The 21,443-nt window shown below is 32.7% G+C and overlaps 1 protein-coding gene across 1 annotated transcript; it reads left to right on the top strand.

Annotated features, from left to right (window-relative positions):
- Positions 1–4,153: 4,153 nt before the first annotated feature.
- LOC105208467 (glutamate receptor ionotropic, kainate 1) lies at positions 4,154–20,531 on the top strand. Its single transcript, XM_011178323.3, has 14 exons — positions 4,154–4,684; positions 4,790–4,936; positions 7,489–7,551; positions 15,988–16,197; positions 16,321–16,532; positions 16,602–16,760; positions 16,882–17,040; positions 18,272–18,546; positions 18,630–18,819; positions 18,881–19,104; positions 19,170–19,307; positions 19,385–19,815; positions 19,912–20,177; positions 20,250–20,531. The coding sequence occupies exons 1-14, from the start codon at positions 4,597–4,599 to the stop codon at positions 20,439–20,441; spliced, it is 2,754 nt and encodes a 917-aa protein (XP_011176625.2). The 5' UTR covers positions 4,154–4,596; the 3' UTR covers positions 20,442–20,531.
- Positions 20,532–21,443: the final 912 nt, after the last annotated feature.

Here is a 21,443-nt window from a genome sequence, read left to right as displayed (position 1 = left end):
AAAGTCAGAAATGTTTTTGAAAGATCTTAAGATTTTATATTTAATATTTGTTTCGTTTATTTATTTAGGATAAAGAATGAATTTATTGATTTCTTATTTTAATTTTATGGTTTATTCGTCTAGGAATGTGAGTGCCTTTAATTTGTAATACTATTTTAAGTTAATTTTTTGCGTTTGGTAAAATAATTATCTACCAGAAACTTTACGTCTCTCCCCTGGCCGATGTATTTATCCTGGTCATCGAAAAAGTAATAAAATATGTATTAAGTGACTTGCCCTTACATGAGAAGATAAATAAAAGGGACATAAATCATAACATAGAAGTTTCATGAAAAAAATCCAAAGTTTTTCTTTGGCCGTTTTCTCTATGCAATTGAAACCTCTTATCTCAGAATCACCCATATACAAATTACTTCTGCTGAGTAGAGCTGGCATTTATGGTTCTCGGGAAGTATATGTTCTTTGTGTTCGAAAATTTGTATGAGGCCTTTTTATCCAAATATGAATTATTTTCAACTTTCACCTGCTTGGTTGGTTAAGCAATGTCATTGAGAAGAATGCCTTTCTGATTGAAGTACAATTCTACAATTTATTGCAGTGCTGAGACTATATCATCCAGTGTACATGTAGAGGATCGCCAGTTAATAGTCGAAATGTTCGAAAGAGACATCGAAAATTGGACTCAATTGGACACTATCTGAGACGTAGCTGCGGTCAACATTTGAAAGAGATAATCTTTAAAAATTAAATGCTAAATAATGTTCTTTTGAATGATAATAAAGATTCCACATTAAATTTGATTTTTTGTGTATTCTTTAAAAAAGTAAGCAACCTCAAAATGAATCACCCTTTATTCTGACTCTTTGTATGTACTTTAAATGCGAACTACGAATCCAAATACTAATAGCACTTCGTGGGAAGGAAGAACTTCGAAGAAAGGACTGTTAAGAGGGATAAAACTAACAATTAGGTGAGACCTCTCATGACCGTCTTTACATTTAAGTCAATTCTATTAACTATTTTTAAAGTGCGTAGGCCGAGTTTGGGTCACCAACTTTAGCATGCCATTATTATATTCTTACAAATCCGACAAAAGCTGTCTAAAGAACATTGTCGTGTGCTTATTTTTTTTAAGATTGCCTAAAAAGAAGATTTATAGAACCTCGCGCTAATCGCTAAGATCGAGCATTGATTATACGAGGTTCCTTTTTGTAACGGGTGATCTAAGTAGAGGTACTTAGAGATGTCAAGCTGTCATGTTATTTGGTATTTTATCAAGGAAAGACTTACGCCTGAACAACGCTTACAAATCATTAAAATTTATGACAGAATACACGTTCTGTAAAGAATGTGTTTTTTGCGCTTCGCTCAACTTATGGTCATCATAACCGGCCTTTTGAGTGTACTATTCGCAGCACAGCTTCTTCAAGAACTGAAGCCACTGAAGTCGCTCGACCTTTCCAAGCGACATCGTTTCGCTCTATGAGCTCTTGAATAGTTCCAAAGAGATCCGATGTTTTCAAGACAAATTCTGTTCAGCGATGAGTCCCATTTCTGGCTCAATGGGTATGTAAACAAGTAAGCTATGGTAACCGACTATTTGATGCGTGAAATTAAAGCTCGGGACATTTGGTTTCAACAATCCGGCGCACCTTCCTACGCATCGCATCAATCATTGGATTTATTGAAAGAACACTTTGGTGAGCAGATGATTTCCCGTTTTCGGCCCGTCGATTGGCCACCAATATCGTGTGACATCATACTGTTAGACTTTTCCTGTAGGTATATGTAAATTCTAAAGTCTATGCGGACAATCCTACTTCTATTCAGGCCGTGGAGCAAAACATCACGCGTGTCATTCGTACCAGTCGAATCGAGTGAATCGAAACATAACAATAGTGACTAATTTGAGATGATATCGGTAGTGCTATGAACGCTATTTACGGTTTCATGTTTCGATCAATCAATTTTTTATGTGGAGCTGCTAGAGATTTGATGTCTTAGGAAAATACTGTGAAATATGGAGTAAGCTTCTGACGCGACAAGCGTTCAAAAGGATTATTAATTTGTTCAGAATATGCGATGGATGGTTACAGATGTTAAAGCAGTGTTGCCTTGTAATTCCATGGAAGGGCAGATTATTTTTGATTCTCAGTTCCAGTCAACGATTAGATACATCAAACTAGAGAAACTATCGTTAGATTCAAAGAAGATAATTTTTTTTGTGATCAAATTAACTATTATTTAATAATAAAGCAAAATGTAGAATTGTCAATTCGAAAATATCCGTAATATGTTTCAAATTCGAAAATTTTAAAGTTCTTAATATTTTTTTAGTTATTCGAGAAAAATATTTTAATTCGAAGAACGATCCAAAATGATTGCCTTGCGATTAGCTCTGCAAACGCACAACGACTATATACGAGTTTGTATATGATATTTCCAACATGACTTCTTCACACGCTACACTACATATGTAAATACATACCTAATATACGAGGTTGAACCGACAGGTACTTAGCCTACAGATGGAAAATTTAAGTCTCCCTTTATTTCTATATATTTGAACCTGGGGTGCTCTATATTAAAACAAGTAAGGAAAGGCTAAGTTCGAGTGCAACCGAATATTTTGTACTCTCGCAATTTATTGATATATTCTTATTATGATAACACACAATTTAACACAATTTGAAAATCCTATAATTAGGTCTATGAGAGCTAGGGGAAGTTATGACCCGATTTTAACCATTTCTTGTACAGAGACACACTAAATCTGAATGCAGCTTCCTTCTTCAATTTCTTCTGTAAAATTTAGTGTTTCTGACGTTTTTTGTTAGTGAGTTACCGCACTTTTAGTAATTTTCAACCTAACCTTTGTATGGGAGGTGAGCGTGGTTATTATCCGATTTCAACTATTTTCATTGTGTGTGGTGGGGTACGTAAGAGAATCGACTGCAGAAAGTTTGGTTTATATAGCTTCATTGGTTTGCGAGATTTATACAAATAACCACGCCCACTTCACCAAAAAAATTGCGTCAAAATATGCCCCTTCGTAGTATGATCCATTTATCCAAATTTTACTTTTATAACTTTATTTATGGCTTAGTTATGACACTTTATGTGTTTTCGTGGGCGTGGCAGTGGTCCGTTTTTGCCCATCTTCGAAAGCAACCTTCCTATGGTGCCAAGAAATAAGTTTGCCAAGTTTTATCAAGACATTTAAATTTTTACTTAAGTTACAGCTTGCACAAACGGACGGACGGACAGACAGACTGACATTCGGATTTTGACTCGTCCTGATCTTTTTGGTATATATAACCCTATATCTAACTCTTTTAGTTTTGGGTGTTACAAACAACCGTTATGTGGTCACGTGGTCACAATTATAATCCTCTCTTAGCAACTTTGTTGCGTGAATATAAAAATAACTAGGTCACTTGTCAACATGGCAACATTTTACTTTGAAAATCTTGAAAGGCTCTTTGAATTTCTAGGGTGTTTTAACTTTTATTTGGGGTAAATTGGAGTCCCTTCTCTAGGTAGTCGATATGTAATATATAAATATATTTTGTGAATCTTTGAGAACGGTACCATTTAAGTTGATAGCATTATCTTCGCGTTCTTAAAACACTACTGTGATGTGTTGTCACGGTTGAGCTAGTAGTTTTCTACGATCGCGCAATGAGGCCAACTACTTATCCGACCGCCCTTTTATATGCTTACAAATAAGTGAAAAGCACTAAAGCGGAAGACAATTCAGCAGCGGGTTGCGGTGTGATGAAGTGGGGCAGCTGCATGGACACGACGCGACTAATGACGATCGCGACGAATTTTCCAAAAAAATATTTTGTTCACATACATAACAAACAAATATAGACAAGCATACACATGTATGTTGTTGTGTTGATTTCAAATTTTTTCGGGGTGTTCTTGGCTTTTTGTATTTTTGGCTACCTATTTTGACTGGCAGACAAATATTATATACGAAGACGTTTCGTAGACAAAACAGACGCTGACGTAGGATAGAGCGATAGCGCCGCTGCGTCCACCTTCTGGATTGTATACTTATACATTGACTTGTGGTTTGGCTGCGCCGGTATACGAAATATTGTATTGGTCGCTTTCATTTTTTAAATAATGGAAATTTTCAAATTCATTCTCATTTTGAAACGCGAGCGCGTCGGTTGGTTTCCTATAGATAAGTGGCTACGGCGCGAGGTTTTTAAGATGTATTTAAATATATATGTATATATATATTTATAATTAACGAAACAAAAACAACGAAATATGTGAAATAAAAGCAGAGCAACAACAACGTGATGATTTTCATAATTCGCCTATTTATTAGTTAACTCGCACTAATTGCGACAGAAAAAAGTGTTATTTATATAAGTGAAGAGTTGTGTATAAAATATTAAATTTTTTGATTAAAATTGTCTTCAATTCTCCAGCTACAAAATCTAATTGTATTGTAGCAAAAATATTCAAAAATTAAAATATTATTCGTACATATTTCATACAACGAAAAAATGCGTGCCTCTAAGTGATGTTCTGCATAAGTAAAGATTTTGAGGTTAGGTTTGGCGCGCTGTGAAAATGAGAGTGTTACTTTATGTTTTACTGTCTTTTGTGTTCTTCGCACAAACTGCGCAGTTTACAAAGGATTTTCAAGTTGTGAAAGTCGGTATGTGTTTGTTGAGTAAAATTCGAGTGTTCTATTTATATATTATATATATACAATGTATATATTATATATTTTTATAAATAATATATGTATACATATGTATAGGTGTGATATTTTTCCACGATGAAATGGAGTTGGTGCAAGCTTTCGACACGGCCATACGTAATATCAATGAACTTGAACTGGATGTACGCTTGGAGCCAATAAAACATTATGTGAGCTACGATGATAGTCTGACATTGCAAGAATTTGGTAAGTAGTTATTCAAAGATTTTGTTAAGAAATTCATTTAACTTATGATGCCAAAGTGATCTGCTCCCTCCTAAGTATAACTGTTTCGATTGTTTGACTCTTTCTCCTGATGACTGCAAAGAGTAGATGTTGTAGTGTCACCACTGCTAACTTGCAAAATCTGGAAAGTTCTGTCGCGCAGTTTTTCGTTTTGTTAAGGGGTTATACTAGTGTGATATTTTCAAAAAATCGATTTTTTTATGGTTTTGGAATGGTTCTAAAGAACGACCGCATGAGGTATAGGCCGCTATATTCGAATCTTTAAACTCATTTTTCTCGAAACGACATTCCTCAAAATTGCTGACATCATAACTAAACGAGAAATTGTATATTTCCTATACAATAATTTTGGTTTGTTGAAAATTGTCAATTTCGCATTAAAAAAACGACAATTTTTTACCTAAAAAACGACTTATTTACGCACTTTTTGTTAATTTTTGATATTTTTCAAAAATTATAGGTAATTGTATGGGAAATATGTTCAACCTTAATAACCTTTTTGAATTTTTTTGTTTCTGCTTCTCATTCGGCCGGAATCGTGTCAGCAGTTGAGGAATCACCAAAAACTCAAGTATGTCCCATTAAAATAGGCGCTGGTACTTGGGCCAGAGATAATTCAAAAAAGCGGATGTATTATTATTTAGCTAAAATATTCTCTCCATATGAAACAAACTACTGTTTGCAGTCAAGAAAGTGAGGAAATCTCAAGTTGTACTAGCAGTGAGCTAAGTGAGGAAATAAAAAACCTGAAAAAGATAAAAAAAATATAAAATCTCCGGTTACGACCTGATTACTGCCGAGGTTCTAAAACAGCTTCCTCCCATAAGTATAGTAAAAATTAACAGCATTATTAATGCGTCTTTTAATCTTAAATTCGTGCCAACTTATTTGAAAATTGCTGAAGTTATAATGATTCAAAAGCCAGAAAACCCAGGATATGATGTATCTTCTTACAGGCCCATATCACTTCTACCGAAGATATCGAAACTTTTTAGAAAATTTTCATTAAACGTCGCAATAAAATCATAGAACGAAAAGCCATAATTCCAGCTCATCAGTTTTGGTTTCGAGCTAACCATTCTACGATTGATCAAATCCATAGAATTACAAATACTGTAGAAAAAGCATGTGAGGAAAATAAACTCAGGAATATTAATTGGCTAATTGGTAACAAATCAGTGTTATCCATCGGAAATAATTTACTTATCTATTAGCAAGTACTCAGACCGATATGGAGCTCTGGTGCACAACTCTGGGGATGTACTAACGAAAATAATAAGAAAGTCATCCAACAATTCCAAAACAAAATACTAAGGCTTATTGTCAAGGCGCCTTGGTATTGTAGATGTGCTAATATAGAGCGTGATCTAAATGTAAACTCAGTCAACGCTGAAATATTAAAAATTGCAGCAACTCATGGGGTTGCTAAAGCATTGTAACGAGGATGTAGTCATGTTAACTTCTAGAGATGGACCACCAAGACGACTCAAACGCGTAAAACCCAGCGATCTTTTAAATTAGCCAAACCTCTCTTCGAAACTTCGAAATATTCGATCGAGTAGTAGTTTCTTAAAAAAAATGCACAAAAATCACACAATTTTTCATGGGTTACACCGTGTCCAGCTTTATTCCTTACTGAGCACTTCTATAGGCTTGGTTATGGCTCTAAAATTAGAATTATGGATAGTTGATAACTAGTTTTTTTTTTTAGTTTTGATAGTTTTGAGCATGCGCCACTATCTCTGAGATAGATGTTTTCAACATTCTTACCATATTTACATTAGTGAGGACAGTGTACCCCTAGTACTAAATATTCTAAAATGAAACTCAATTGAGTGTTTGATGAACAGTTTTGAACAGTTTGTCCTTCTTTGTGGAGGTTTCTTCTTCAACTTTGTACAACGCTTATTTTATTTAATCTTTCCAATAAATTTGTTTTAATTTTTAATGAAATACTAATGAAGTGGGTGAGTTTATAGCAAAACTCGTAACAATATGAGTTTTTTTGCAATAACTATCGAGAAACTGGGCGGCATAGCGATAACTTGAGTTGTTAAGAAATCAAGGAATTTTTGTTTTTTTCGCTAGAATGCATCAATCTTGTTGAACCCAAAACTGTCATTAGCTTTATTTTCTCAACAAATAGACTGAACTAACGTCCACTGATAGCGATCTTCATCGCCAGTTTCGGTTTGAAGAGATTTTTGACTAGAATTGTACAGAAACATGAACCAAAACAAGCCAAGTTTGAGCTAACTGAAGATTCATTGATAAATGTTTTCTTTATTTGTATAACGATATAGAATATGGCTCTCCCTGGAGGAAACCCTTCATTCGTAAATAATTCGTTTATGATCCGAAATAGAACTACTTCTACACGACTGGGTGGCGCTCGAGCCGATTTGACTTCTTTTCGAAAAATAAACTGATTTTTTCGGATATAATTTATAATATGCTAAGAAATATATACTTGTAAATTTTCTATTATATTAATTCTAAGGATTCTGTTTCAGCCTGCGAGTTGATCGAACGTGGTGTCGCCGCTATTTTTGGTCCAAGTGCAAAGGCGAGTAGTGGTAAGTCTTGACTTTGAACGAAATAAATTTTTTTTTCTTAGCGAAAATAACTTGTGTATATTTAAATAAATTAATTAAAAAAAATCTAATGCGTACACACACTCCAACACATTATTTTTGTCGCCAATCTAAATCGTTGTGTCGTCATCATAATTTATTTGCTTTCACTTTTTTATAAATATTTTATTATGAATATCACTGATATATTTAATGCATCAATTGTTTACTTTATTATATACAAAAGTGAAAGGAATATGTTTCCAACTTAATTTGCAAACTTTTTTGTTTGTTGGTATTTCATTTTCTAACTTTTTGTTTTGTTTTGATTTATTTTTAGTTTCCACTTATATGCGCCACGTGTGGCTTTGTTGTGTATCAAAAATATGATAAATGCTTAGAATAGTAGCGCACGATCTTTTAGTTTCCACGCTAGTTAAGTTTTATTAATAGATAAACAAAATTGAACTATTTGTAGTCTTTAAATATTCTTTCACTTTCAATAAGAGCTCATTATCTCACTTAATAGCACTAAAGTAAACACAAATAATGCTTCTGTTTATGAATGTTGTGTATTTCATTTGTTGAAACAATTAATATTTTTTGTATTCAAAAATAATGGCTGGTTCGAAAGTATTCTTTTTTTGTATATAACAGAAATTGTTATAAAAATTTTTGTATTTTGAAGTTGTTCAGTCAAATCCGCAAGGTTATGAAATTATTATTGATTATTCATGGTTATTAAATGAGGAATCAGAGTAGAGGTTTTTTCCAATAGGTTGCAGTTTATAACCTAATTAATGAAAATACTCGTAATAATTGTAAAAAGTTTTCGAAATGCTCAACAGCTAAAATAAAGCAAAATTAACTTTATGAACTTGTTTCATAGACTCTCATAAGTTTATGTTCTGAAAATTCTAATGTGAAGATCTGACATTGAATATGTACATTGTATCTCGCATAGAGAAGACTATCTTCATTAACAAAAATAATACTTCAGTTGAATTGAAATAGCATTTGGTTATTAATCAAGTACAATTTCTTCCATTTTAATTAATAATAAAGGCTTTTCGCATCGATTACCATACAAAATAAAAATCTCTTAGGGCTACATTAATTTTTAATTGAATACAAATCGATGCAATGTAATAGTAATATGCAGGTTTTTGTCAACGCTGTAAATTTTGCTGTGTTTATTGATAAAACAGCACTTCCTGCTGGAAATAATGGTTGTGGATATCGATAAAATAGCACTCAGCTAATGAAATGAACCACCTTCTTTTGAAGAGCAAAAACAAAAATGTATAACAGCTGATCTTTAATCGAGTAGCCGGCAGTTTCTCAATTATAATCTTAATGTATTAAATTAATTTGACTGTGATAAAAAGTTATTAAATTAAAATATTAAACGGGCTTTTGACATTACGTCATAAAATACAAATGAAGCTGAGAAAACAGTAAAAACAGATTTTTAATGCTTGAGGGTCGAGTATGGAGCGTGTGCAGCGGCTTAAAGAACAAAATGTTAGAAATATACAAGATCGTACTAGGGCGTCGAGCTTTGAGCGTTTCCAACGCATTCATAATCGGAGAGAAAGACAACGGACACGAAAGACTAGAGATCATAATCGAGTTTTAGCTCATTGCAAATAAAATATACTACACTTTTTCCTCGTTGCACTAGTATGTAGAGTATGTGAAGTTCCATAATTTCAGAGGATCTTTTATAAAAGATCAATCTTTTATTTGATAAATGACCCGACCTCAGCATTCGCGAGGTAAAATAAGCATCCGCAAAGCCAAATTAATTTAATACACTAAGATTTTAATTGAGATAATAGTTTTTACCCTTCGCACTGCGGCTACTCGATAAACGATCAGCTGTTATACATTTATGTTTTTCTAGAGCCGTTGTTACCAAATTTCCCATGATGTGTCCAAAAAAAAAAACTTTTGCAGTGAACATCAAAACACATTATTAGTTGTAGTAAAATCAATAAACCAAAAATATTTTGATAGAAAATGGATAAATCTAGTTAATGAACGAAGGAAAAAATAAAATACTAAAATTTGTATTTTTGATAGAATTTTTAATGAAAAACTCACTTTTTTGGTAAAATTATTTTGAAAAAATCCTTCGCTCATTATCTAGGTAATATTATTCTAAAGTTTTGTGCAAAATTTGTATGAAATCGCTTCGTAACATTACATAATATCGTGTCCACCGGCTTAAGAAAATTGAGTTTTGATACAGACATACATTCAAACTGCCGTAGCCTGATGGGATTTCTCTTAGAATTTTAGTCGGATTAAATTTAGACTTTTAGATAATATTTAAAACATATTATAATATTTAATAAGACAAAATTTTGAAATCCACCTAACCCCTTAATCAAGCAAAGGGCGGTTAATTGTTAAATTAACATCTGTGCGAAAGGGCTATTACTTATGAACCACCATGTATGCTTCATTATGCCTCATATATTTGTATATTTATGTACACATTCACTTATTATTGTGCATAAACAAAACTCATCTCATTTTATGGCTCGTCTTATGCTTCGATTGCCTCATTTGTTGTATTTATTCATGGAGTGTAAAAAAACATGAATATTCAATAACCTCATTTGTGAATATTTTATGACCGATGTTCAAATTTGTTGTTGTTGCGTGACGAACATGGAAAACAGCATTATGCATAGCTATTGAATATTTAGGAGAACAAAAAATATATATGTGAGTGCATATAACATGCATGCGTACATGTGTATATTGTGTATGAGTAGAGAAAAAATGTTTTTGCTTTTGCCTATTTAATTTTTGATTTATAAATAAAATTTACCAATGTGGCGGCCAGAAATTAATCAGTTTAATGAGTTTAAAATAAGTAATATTTTGAAAGACTAAAAAATAATAAAAGTAAGATTACCACAACGAGTCGGTAGCAGTTAGTATATACATACATCAAATATGCCATGCCGTATGAGTAATATTTATGAGATAGCATTCAATTCATGGTTTATTTTCCAAAAATAATTATTGGTTTGTTTTAATAAACAAAATAATTTCAATAAAAAAATCAAAGTTAGTGAACCACCACGCAGGTAATGGAATTGTAATAAACCAGGGCATTCGGTTAATGTCCATTAAACTATTGCAAATAAATTTGTACAATAAAATTGTGCATTGGAATAATAAACAAAGGTTATTTAAGTAACATTTCATTAAGGCTGGCTACTTGAAATTAATGCAAATAAAACCATTTCACATCCATCACATATCATTGCGAGCATTCCTTCAAATTAGACATGGACAACATTGCAGTGATGACGTCTGTATATTTGCACTTATTGCAATGTAGAATTAGTGAATTTAGTAGGAGGAGGATTGTATTAGGAGCGGGTAATTGTGCAGTTTTGTAAATAAAAAAAACACTGTTTAACTTCACAAAATTTATTTTAATTAAATGTTTTATAAGGCAATATATGTATATTATCTGGATAAGTCCAAGCAATAAAATGTACGGCAGTAATTCTAGAATTAAACTAGTTTTCTTGAATTAGATATAACAAGAAAAAACGTTAACTTCGACTGTACCGAAGCTAATCTACCCTTCACAGGTGCATTTCTTCTAGTAACTATGTGTTTAAGCAAATCTAAAGACATAAGAAAAAGTAAGTAAAAAAGAAAGAAAAGATTTTACTAATTATGTTTAGCCGGGTTGTTTGCTAGAAACATTAAGGTTATATAGTTAACCGATCTGAACAATTTCTTCGGAGATTATATTATTACCTTAAGTAGTAATCCATTTCAAATTTCGTGAAGATACCATGACAAATGCGAAAGTTGCCCATACAATCCCTTGATTCCGATCGTTCAGTTTGTATGGTAGCTATATGCTATAGTCAACCGATCTGAACAATTTTTTCGGAGAATAAATTATTTCTATGAACAATAACTCACACCAAATTTCGTGAAGATATGTAGCAAAATGCGGAAGTTTTCCATACAAGCACTTGATTCCGACCGTTCAGTTTGTATGGCAGCTCTATGATATAGTGGTCCGATATCGGCAGTTCCGACAAATGAGCAGCTTCTTGAAGAGAAAATAACATCTGCAAATTTTCAAATCATATCTTAAAAACTGAAGGACTAGTTCGTATATATACAGACGGACAGACAGACGGACATGGCTAAATCGACTCAGTTCAACATACTGATCATTTATATATACACTTTATAGGGTCTCCGACGCTTCCTTCTGGGTGTTACAAACATCGTGACAAACTTAATATACCCTGTCTGTTCAGGGTATAAACAGTATAAGTCCACCGGAAGATTGAAAATCCGTATATCAGGTATAAATCCATGTTTACTACGGTTACTTTTATGATTTTTTATACAATTTATTTTTGGCGTAGGCTACTGCGTTAGATCAGAGATTCAAATTACTGCATTTTAAAGATGCTATGGCTAAAAGAAATACTTTTTTTTTGATTCATAAAAAATTCAAAAGATCGCGCTGATACAACGGAATCTTCGGATGAGTGTGAAACAGAGTACTCGTTTGATATTTGGAACCAGAATAAACATTTCGTCCACCAAAAGGGAAAATGTTAATGGAGCTGTCAAATTTATCTACAATTACAGGGACGGAAGGTTGCAGAGAAAGTGTATCTCGGCTGTTACCCCTTCCAATCAGAAGCCAAAAGAGTTTGGGTTGACATGAATACTGTGTTTCCGGAGTTGTATAAATAGGCTTATTAATATTTACACATTGCGGCCACTTCAGTGCCGAGGAAACGACCGTTTTCTAAATCTAGGGCAACTATCACGCAGAAGTCAAATCGAAAATAAATGACAGTGAAAAAACTTTCCATGCCGTTGTTTTGAAATTCTGTTATTTATTGAGAAAAAACTTGAACAGACATATACTGCTAAGTGAAATAAAATATATCAACTTAAGACGTACTACATTTCATTTATGCATGCTTCTGCTTCTGTATCCCTTGGCTTTTCTCACTAAATTTAAAATAATTTAAAAGTTCAAAAATACATCGATAATTCATTTCGATGTTTTAGTGGCTGATGCTTTTGATTTCGATGGGTTTTGAAGAAACATCGATACATCGAATCATCGATGTTTAATTTCACGAAGCGGCGGAAGTATAGATCCGATATATCCTTTGAATTTCTTTAGAATAACTATCTGATATCAGCAGTTCGATCGGCATTTCTGCATAATTTAAGATTTTAAGTAATTAGTCTGCGTGTTAATAAATAAATACTAACAACAATAAACCCAAGGATTACCCTCCTTAACCCCAAAGCGAGACGCAAACGAGCGGAATTTGGTGAGTCATGAAAGGCAGAAGCATCGAGATCTTAAAATGATCAGCTACAGAATCCAAAAATTCAACAACTAATTTTTGGAGTCACGTGAAACAAATTTTAAAATTAATAATTTAATATATAATAGAGGTATTCAGACCGAACCGCTAATTTGGTAATTCGTTAACTATGAACATACTTCTTGCTCTATCTCAGTAGTATCTAAGTAGTGGACATATACGCCGAAATGGTTTGTTTAACTCAAAATTTGTTCTAGAATACTTAAAAGTAAAGGTCTAAACCGCCTAGACGAACGAAATGGGACATTTAATTTTAAGGAATGCACTACAAACTAAAGTTTTACTATGAATATTATTTCTCTACGACTAGTGAGTGTAGGTAGATTTATATGTTTTAAATGATAAGAATATAGAGGAAGATTTAACCTAAAATTCCAATACAAATGCCTTAAAGCAAAAAGTAAAAATTGTTTTTGAACAGATTCTAACTTATACGAATGGATTTTGTAACTAGTAATCCATTCCACGGAGATATACTTCAATATAGGCCTTAAATGTTGTAAAACGAAATTTAAATTTATTTTAGACCAACGTTTAACAAAGCTAATGGCGTATTTTGCTTTTAAAATCATTGTATTAACACCAAGTATAAATACATAAGGAAAAGGGTATACTGATCTACATGAGAAGTGAACGTGAAAATTGAAGTAAATGACTTGAACATTTTTACAACGTCGGCATAATAATAAAATTTTTGAATATTTAATTACTGAAGATTTATCTTTAATTAATAACAAAAACAGAATCGGATCAAGATGACTGACTACCTTGTGAAACGGCTGATGAGACATTAATTGAATCTGAAAAAGTGTCATTAAATATTATTTGTTGAGTTCTATTGATTGATTGAAATCTTGGTTGAAAACCAAGTTAACTGAGTTTTTGCAAAATAATTGAGTGGTTTACTTTGGCAAATGCTCTATATAACCCGATGGTACATGGTTAATAAATTCCAATAAATTTGTTACAGTAGATTTCCCTTTATCCAATCCAAAATCCATGCTGAGAATAATAATTGCGAAATTAAGAATGTTGTTTGATCCGTGATAATAGCTTCGAATTCGTTTGGATATTGTGGACGTCTGGTTTTCTATGGATATTTGGGTCATCCAACAATTTCATGTAAAGGAATTATACACGACGTTTTCCATGTTGATGGAAGTACATATGTCTCGTCTCAAATTTAATATTTTTGGTAACGGCAGATAAATATATTTGCTACAATTTTTAAAGAAACAAACCAAGTTTCATTGAAATCGGTCGAGTAGTTCCTGAGATATGATTTTTGACCCCTAAGTGGGCGATGCCACGCCCATTTTCCATTTTGTAAAAAAAATCTGAGTGGAGCTTCCATATGCCATTTATTATGTGAAATTTAGTGTTTCTGGCGTTTTTCGTTAGTGAGTTAACCCACTTTTAGTAGTTCTCAACATAACCTTTGTATGGGAAGTGGGCGTGGTTACAATCCGATTTCCTCCATTTTTGGACTGTATAAGGTAGTACCTAAAAGAAACGACTCTAGAAAGTTTCCTTGATATACCTTCAGTAGTTTGCGAGATATTTACAAAAAACTTAGTAGGGGGCGGGGCCACGCCCACTTCCCCAAAAAACTTACATCCACATATGCCCCTTCATAGTGCGATCCTTCATACCAAATTTTCTTCCATAGTTTTATTTATAGCTTAGTTGCGGCACTTTAAATGTTTTCGGTTTTTGCCATTCGAACTTAACCTTCTTTTGGGGCCAAGAAATACGTCTTCCAAGTTTCATCAGATATCTAAATTTTTACTCAAGTTACAGCTTGCACGGACGGACAGACAGACATTCGGATTTGAACTCCACTCTTCACCCTGATCATTTTGATAATATAACCCTATATTTAACTCGTTTAGTTAGGACTTACAACCAACCGTTATGTGGACCAAACTATAATACTCTCGTAGCAACTTTGTTGCGAGAGTATAAATATTAAATCAATCCCAGTAATATTCCACGTACACGTCAGTATGAATGTTGAACTTTAAACGCATTTATCTCAAAAATCTATTTTTTTTTTTATTTTCCACACATCTTTGGAATAACCTTATTTAGTTAATGAACGAAGGATTTTTTGATATTTTTATTATAACTATTTTTTTCGAGTCAAAGTATGCCGAAAATTTTACCAAAAAAGTGAGTTGTTTGGTTTAAATTCTGTCCAAAATTCAAATTTCAATATTTTCTATTTTCCTTCGTTCATTAATTAGATTTATCCATGTACTATCGAAATATTTTTGGTTTATTGTTTTATGATGTCCACTGCAAGACCTTGTTTTGGACACGACATGGAAGATGAGGTGTCAACGTCTGAGTTTCCGGAATTTTTAAATGAAAAATGAAAGTTTTGAAATTCGCTCAATTGTTTAAATACTCGTAAAATATAATATTGTATATAATAAAAAAATTTTAAAAATTCACTTATTATTAGCCTCTGAAACCCACCTAACTTCTTAAAACACTAGTAGTGTATTTTACTATTAGTTCTTAATTCCCAATCTACCAAATGTACTGCATACTTGTAAATTAATACATATAGTTATGTACACTCTTTTCCCTAGAGGGATATATATTGCGTACCCTAACAAAAGAGCATGAAAATCGTGGAATTTATATGTATAATTTGGTTTTCGCTGAACCACGTTTTATTGCATGTTCTGTTTCCCACCTTGTTTCTAAATAAGCAAACGCATGTCTATGTTCATTTTCGAAAACATTGCGTTTTCTAGGTATTTCGTCCACAGAGTGATCAATAGCGCTTGCGCTATTATATGCCAAAAATCTTCTAATGCGCTCATCACTTTTATTTTGATCAGATAATTCGTAATAGAAAGTATTATAAGTCATTGACACTTAATGTTGATAAATAGAAGCGTGTATATGAATGAAAATAATAATGAATGAGAAGGTGCGCTCGTGCTCGTTCGCTTTATTCTTTCTCTCTCTCGTTTTATTTTTTATAGTTTTTATAGTATTTGTAAACGTTTCACAGATATCGTGGAGGTCATTTGTAATACCACTGGCATACCACATTTACAGTTCGATTGGCATCAAGAGGACGTCCACATTCATAGTCGTAATCACAAGTTAACAGTTAATGTGGCACCTGCAGAGAATATGTTGGCTACAGCATTTTTGGATATTTTACGCTTAAAGGAATTGGATTGGAAGTCCTTTACGATTGTTTACGAAAATAGTCGAAGTGAGTGAACATATAGAAGTTAATACAATACGCTCTTGGTACTAGGTCTCTCTCTTTTTCACTGCTAATCTGTCAAACAAATAACAGTTATTGAATAATGCATGATCTCTTCACTGCCATTAGGCTTGGGTCGCATGGAACATTTATTCGGTTGGCGGCAAGTTCATAAAACTGGCATCAAATTGTGGCGTTTTAATCGTGGCGACGATTACCGTACACTCTGGAAACTCGTGTGTAGTACCCGTGAGAAAAATATTATATTGGATTGCCCCGCCGATATAATTACCGAAGTGCTAAATGCATCGATTTACTTTAATATGACAGGACAATTTAATGTGAGTATACGAATATATTATATATATTCAATAACAAAAAAAAAAATAATAATTTTCTCACTTTATTAGCAATGGTTTCTTACGAGTTTAGACACACATACGAGCAATATACACAGTTTAGATCGTCATAATTTTATGGCAACTATAGTAGCTGTGCGCGTACGTTCCTATATGCCACCGCCGGTTCATGATGAGACGGATGTTTTCGAGGACGAAGAAGAAGATCCGGTAATATTTTTAAATATACAAATATATACATACAAATATTATTTTAGGTTTAAATAAAATATGTACATACTTATATTAATTTTGGTTTAAATCAAATTTTCTAATTTATTGCCAATTTCAGATCAAAACTATTCGCGCCAAATTGCTTTACGATGCAGTAGTTTTATATTTCAATGCCATACGAAATCAAATACGAAGCTCACGTTATCAAGAGCCCAGAGTACGTTGTCAACGTGGCTATTGGCGTTCAGGAATGGACATTTTAGATCAGATGAAGCTTGTGAGTACGATGATTTTACATAAAATGAGAAGCTTTCATTTAAAACAATGAAAAAAGAATCTGAGAGTGAAAGCTTTCAGTATGAAACATCATAAGTTCAAAAATATAAAACTTTCATTTACAAAAAAATTATCTCATTTCACTTAAAATTTAAAATTTAAATTTAATAGTATGACAATTTGGCCTAATATATGAAGCTTTCATTTAAAAAATGTGAAAGCTTTTACCATGCATATTGTAAGTGTGAAAATTTGACAAATTTTGCAAAGCTTTCATTTAAAAATAACACAAATTTTAATTTCAGTTGAATGCTTCCATGATTAAACTTGTGTGTATGAATGTGAAAGTGAAAGCTTTCAGTATAAGATAAAAAAGTTGTAAAAATATAAAACTATCATTTCCTAAAAACACGAGCTAATTTCCCTTCACAATAAACTTTGAGAGTATGTTAAATTGGCCTAATATACGAAGCTTTCATTTAATACATGTGAAAGCTTTTACTATGCATTTTGTAATTGTGAAAAGTTAAAAAATTATGCAAAGCTTTCACTGTCAAAAAGCATAAATGTAAAATTTGGTTGAATGCTCTAACGCTTAAACTTGTGAGTATGAAGACACAAAATATAAAACTTTATCTTCACAATTAAACTTGAGAGTATGATAATTTTGTATAAAGTATGAAGCTTTTATCTAAAAGTTGTGAAAGCTTGTACTATGTTGTTTTGAGTGTGAAAAGTTGACAAATTATTTCATTTACAAAAAACATAAATTTTAAATTTGATTTGAATGCTTCCACTATTATACTTGTGAGTATGAAAGTGGTAGTGAAAGCTTTCAGTAGGAAACTTCATTAGTTAAAAAATGTCACAAAACATGAAACTTTCATTTACAAAACAACATGAGCTATTTTGGCTTAAAAATAAAGCTTGAGAGTATGACAATTTGACATAAAATATGAAGCTTTCATTTAAGAAATGTGAAAGCTTTTATCATGAATTTTGTGATTGTGAAAAGTTGAAAAATTAAATAAATTGCGAGAGTATAAAATGTTGGGTTACATCCAACGTTGGCCTTCTTTACTTGTTTAAATTCACATTATTTTTGGTGTAAAAGCTTTCGAAGGAACTTTCATTTTCATAAAAATAGAACAATTTAAATGTTAGCTTAAATATTTACTTACTTAAAATATCCATATTAAACAATTCAGAAATTCTTTTTTTTTTTTTTAAAGCTTACTTCACGCAACGTAACACCACCCTATAAAACACAGAAAATGCAGATAAATACTTATGGCACACGTGATGAATTTAATTTGGAAATTTACAATCCATTGTTTGAACGTATCACATATATTTGGAATAAAAATAAGAATTTGACTGCTTTCGAAGATTTGGTCGAGGCAAAGGAAATTAAAAAGCAAAAATTCAAGGAAAATGAAGATTTTACACCAAAACGTGTGAAATACACAGTGTCGACTCGTTTCGGCGAGCCTTATTTTATGTGGCGGTAAGTCAGAGAGCGCAGTAAGTGTTGCTTCCCGAATAAACATTATTTTCAATATTATTTGATAATATCCAGTCTTTCTTTAGCAAAGAGCCCGAGGGTGTTCATTATGAGGGCAATGAACGTTTTGAAGGTTATGCCGTAGATCTAATTTATGCTTTGGCCGAGGAATGCAATTTTGATGTCATATTTCAACCGGTGCCCGATAATAAATACGGTAGTTACGATAAGGAGAAGGACGAATGGAATGGTATTATACGACAACTCATGGATAATGTATGTAATCGAGAATATTTATTAAAAAAACATTAAATTAATATTTTCGCATATTTCATAGAATGCGCAAATCGGCATTTGTGACTTAACAATTACACAGGCCCGCCGTACTGTGGTCGATTTTACAGTGCCTTTCATGCAGCTCGGCGTTAGTATATTGTTTTATGAAGAGCCACCGCCGCCTAAAAATCTTTTTGGTTTCCTCTCACCATTTTCATTGACTGTCTGGATCTATCTGTTGGTTGCTATAATGGTAACAGCATTAGTGCTGGTGGTTATGGGACGGTAAGTGTGGTGTATACGTTTTGTAGGTGAATTATAATTTCAACTCTATGTTTTATGCTCAAAAGTTTTTCACATCGCGATTGGATTGGTGCAATTGCGCATGATCCCAATCCTACGGAAGTGGAGAATATTTGGAATTTAAAGAATTCGCTTTGGCTGAATGTTGGTTCAATTTTAAATCAGGGTTGCGATTTGCTACCGCGGTGAGTTACATTTTAAATAGTTTTAATTCAGAATTTATAGCACTACTGCCTCTATTTTTCTCTCTATTACATTCCAGCGGTTCTGCTATGCGTATATTTACAGCTTTTTGGTGGATCTTCTCACTTCTACTCTCGCAGACGTATATCGCTCAATTGGCTGCCTTCATTACTACCTCTAAAATGGATAGTTCCATTTCAAGTTTGCACGATCTCATCAATCAGAATAAGGTACAATTTGGTATGCTTAAAGGTGGCAGCACACAATTTCTGTTTTCTGAATCGAATGAGTCTGAATATCGTGTTGCTTGGAATAAAATGATCGGTATGAAACCGGATGCTTTTACTGCAAGTAATAAAGAAGGTGTAGATCGTGTTAAACGTAGTCCTGGTCGCTATGCATATCTGTTGGAGACTACAGCGCTGCAATATTATTTGAATCGGAATTGTGAGTTAAAGCAGATTGGTGAACCCTTCAATGAGAAACACTACGCCATTGCAGTACCGTTGAGTGAGTGGAATGGATGCGGTCTTACAGACCATTTTCAAATTTCTTTCCTTCTGCAAAATCTCTATGCCTTGTTTGAACTGTCCTTTCCTTTCGTAGATGCACCTTTCCGTTCGAACCTCAGTGTGGGCATATTAAAGCTTAGTGAGAAAGGTGAGCTGTATAAAATAAAGAACAAATGGTTTACTACAAACGAAACGGATTGCAATGCGGAAAAGGCTGCTAATGCTAATGAAGATGGCACATATACGATGGAATCGGTCGGTGGTTTGTTTATAGTATTACTGGCTGGTATTTTGGTCTCCATAATAATTGGCATTTTCGAATTTCTGTGGAACGTGGAACAGATTACTGTGCACGATAATGTAATGTTAATTCAGTTTGTATTCTATTTTGGTTTTAATTTAATATGATATATGTTTAAATTTAATCAACAGGTACCAGCAATGGTTGTATTAAAGGCGGAACTGAAGTTTTTTCTACGTTTCTGGCAGACACGCAAACCCTTGCGTACTTATGCGGAAAGTCGTGGTTCAACTTCGACGGGGTACTCATCTTTTGATCAAACCGCAAGCACTTCGACTGTGAAAAAGAAGAAGAAAAAGAAATGTAAGAAATGTAGCGATTAACTACGTTTAATAATGGGTTTTCAAAGGGGGTTGTCCATATTTAGCTGGATATAAAATGAATTGTAATATAATAAATTTGTATGTATATTAAAACTTGACTTTTTATATAGCAAAGCCAAAGTTCTTTGATTTCAAAATCAGCACGGTTTGTATTTATTCTTCAAGAAGAAAGTGTATTACAATCATTATTATCGTAAACCTAAACATCTAATTTAAAACATCATTAGAACATTTATTAAAACAAAAGAATTAGCGTGCCTGATACATCGAAATCTTTTTTATTCCCTATCAAAAAGTTCAAAAGTTGAATTATTTGTTGAAAGTTTTGTTTCGGAAGCTTGGTTGTTTTTTTGGAGACTAGCAAAATTTAACCTATTTTTTAAATTTTAGAGGCTTTACTAATACTCAGTATGTCAAATATTTACAGTGAAAACTCCAAGTATCGACAACTAAATGTTATTAACAAATTTGTGGTTTTTAGAGAGAGAAACTAAGAATTGCATTAAAAAGCAAAGAACGCACTGTTATAGCAATATTTGGCAACTCAATTAGCATTTTTGGAGTAATATTATCGTATCCAGACGACTTTTTTGAATCAAGCTCTTTTCTGATACTAATAATTCAATCGACTAGCTAGCTCTGTTAATAAAGATTCGCAACTCAAAGTTGCTCTTTTCAGCAATTAGGTTGAAATACTTTTTCTAGGAGGTTTCTAAAACAATTAGCCTTATCCTCATCACTTCGTGTCCAATTTCCAGCCAAGCCTTTTATAGGCATGTTGGAGTCGACTGGAGACTTCCTTGATTTTTGGGTTTTCCAAAGAGAGTTTCGTTAGCTTGAATTTGGACACAGTTTCTTTATATAATTAGCTCCTAGTATGTAAAATATTTTCAGTGAAAGCTCTAAGTATCGATAACTAAATAACAATTTTATTTGAAAGCTCTTATTGTTTTTTACAGGGTTTTTCGTTTTTTGTTTAGATTATTAACTACAATTTCCTAA

The sequence above is a fragment of the Zeugodacus cucurbitae genome, chromosome 3 (assembly GCF_028554725.1).
Source record: "Zeugodacus cucurbitae isolate PBARC_wt_2022May chromosome 3, idZeuCucr1.2, whole genome shotgun sequence".
Classification (NCBI taxonomy): domain Eukaryota; kingdom Metazoa; phylum Arthropoda; class Insecta; order Diptera; family Tephritidae; genus Zeugodacus; species Zeugodacus cucurbitae.
The sequence above is the reverse complement of the archived record's forward strand: the minus strand, read 5'-3'. Positions and strand labels throughout refer to the sequence as shown.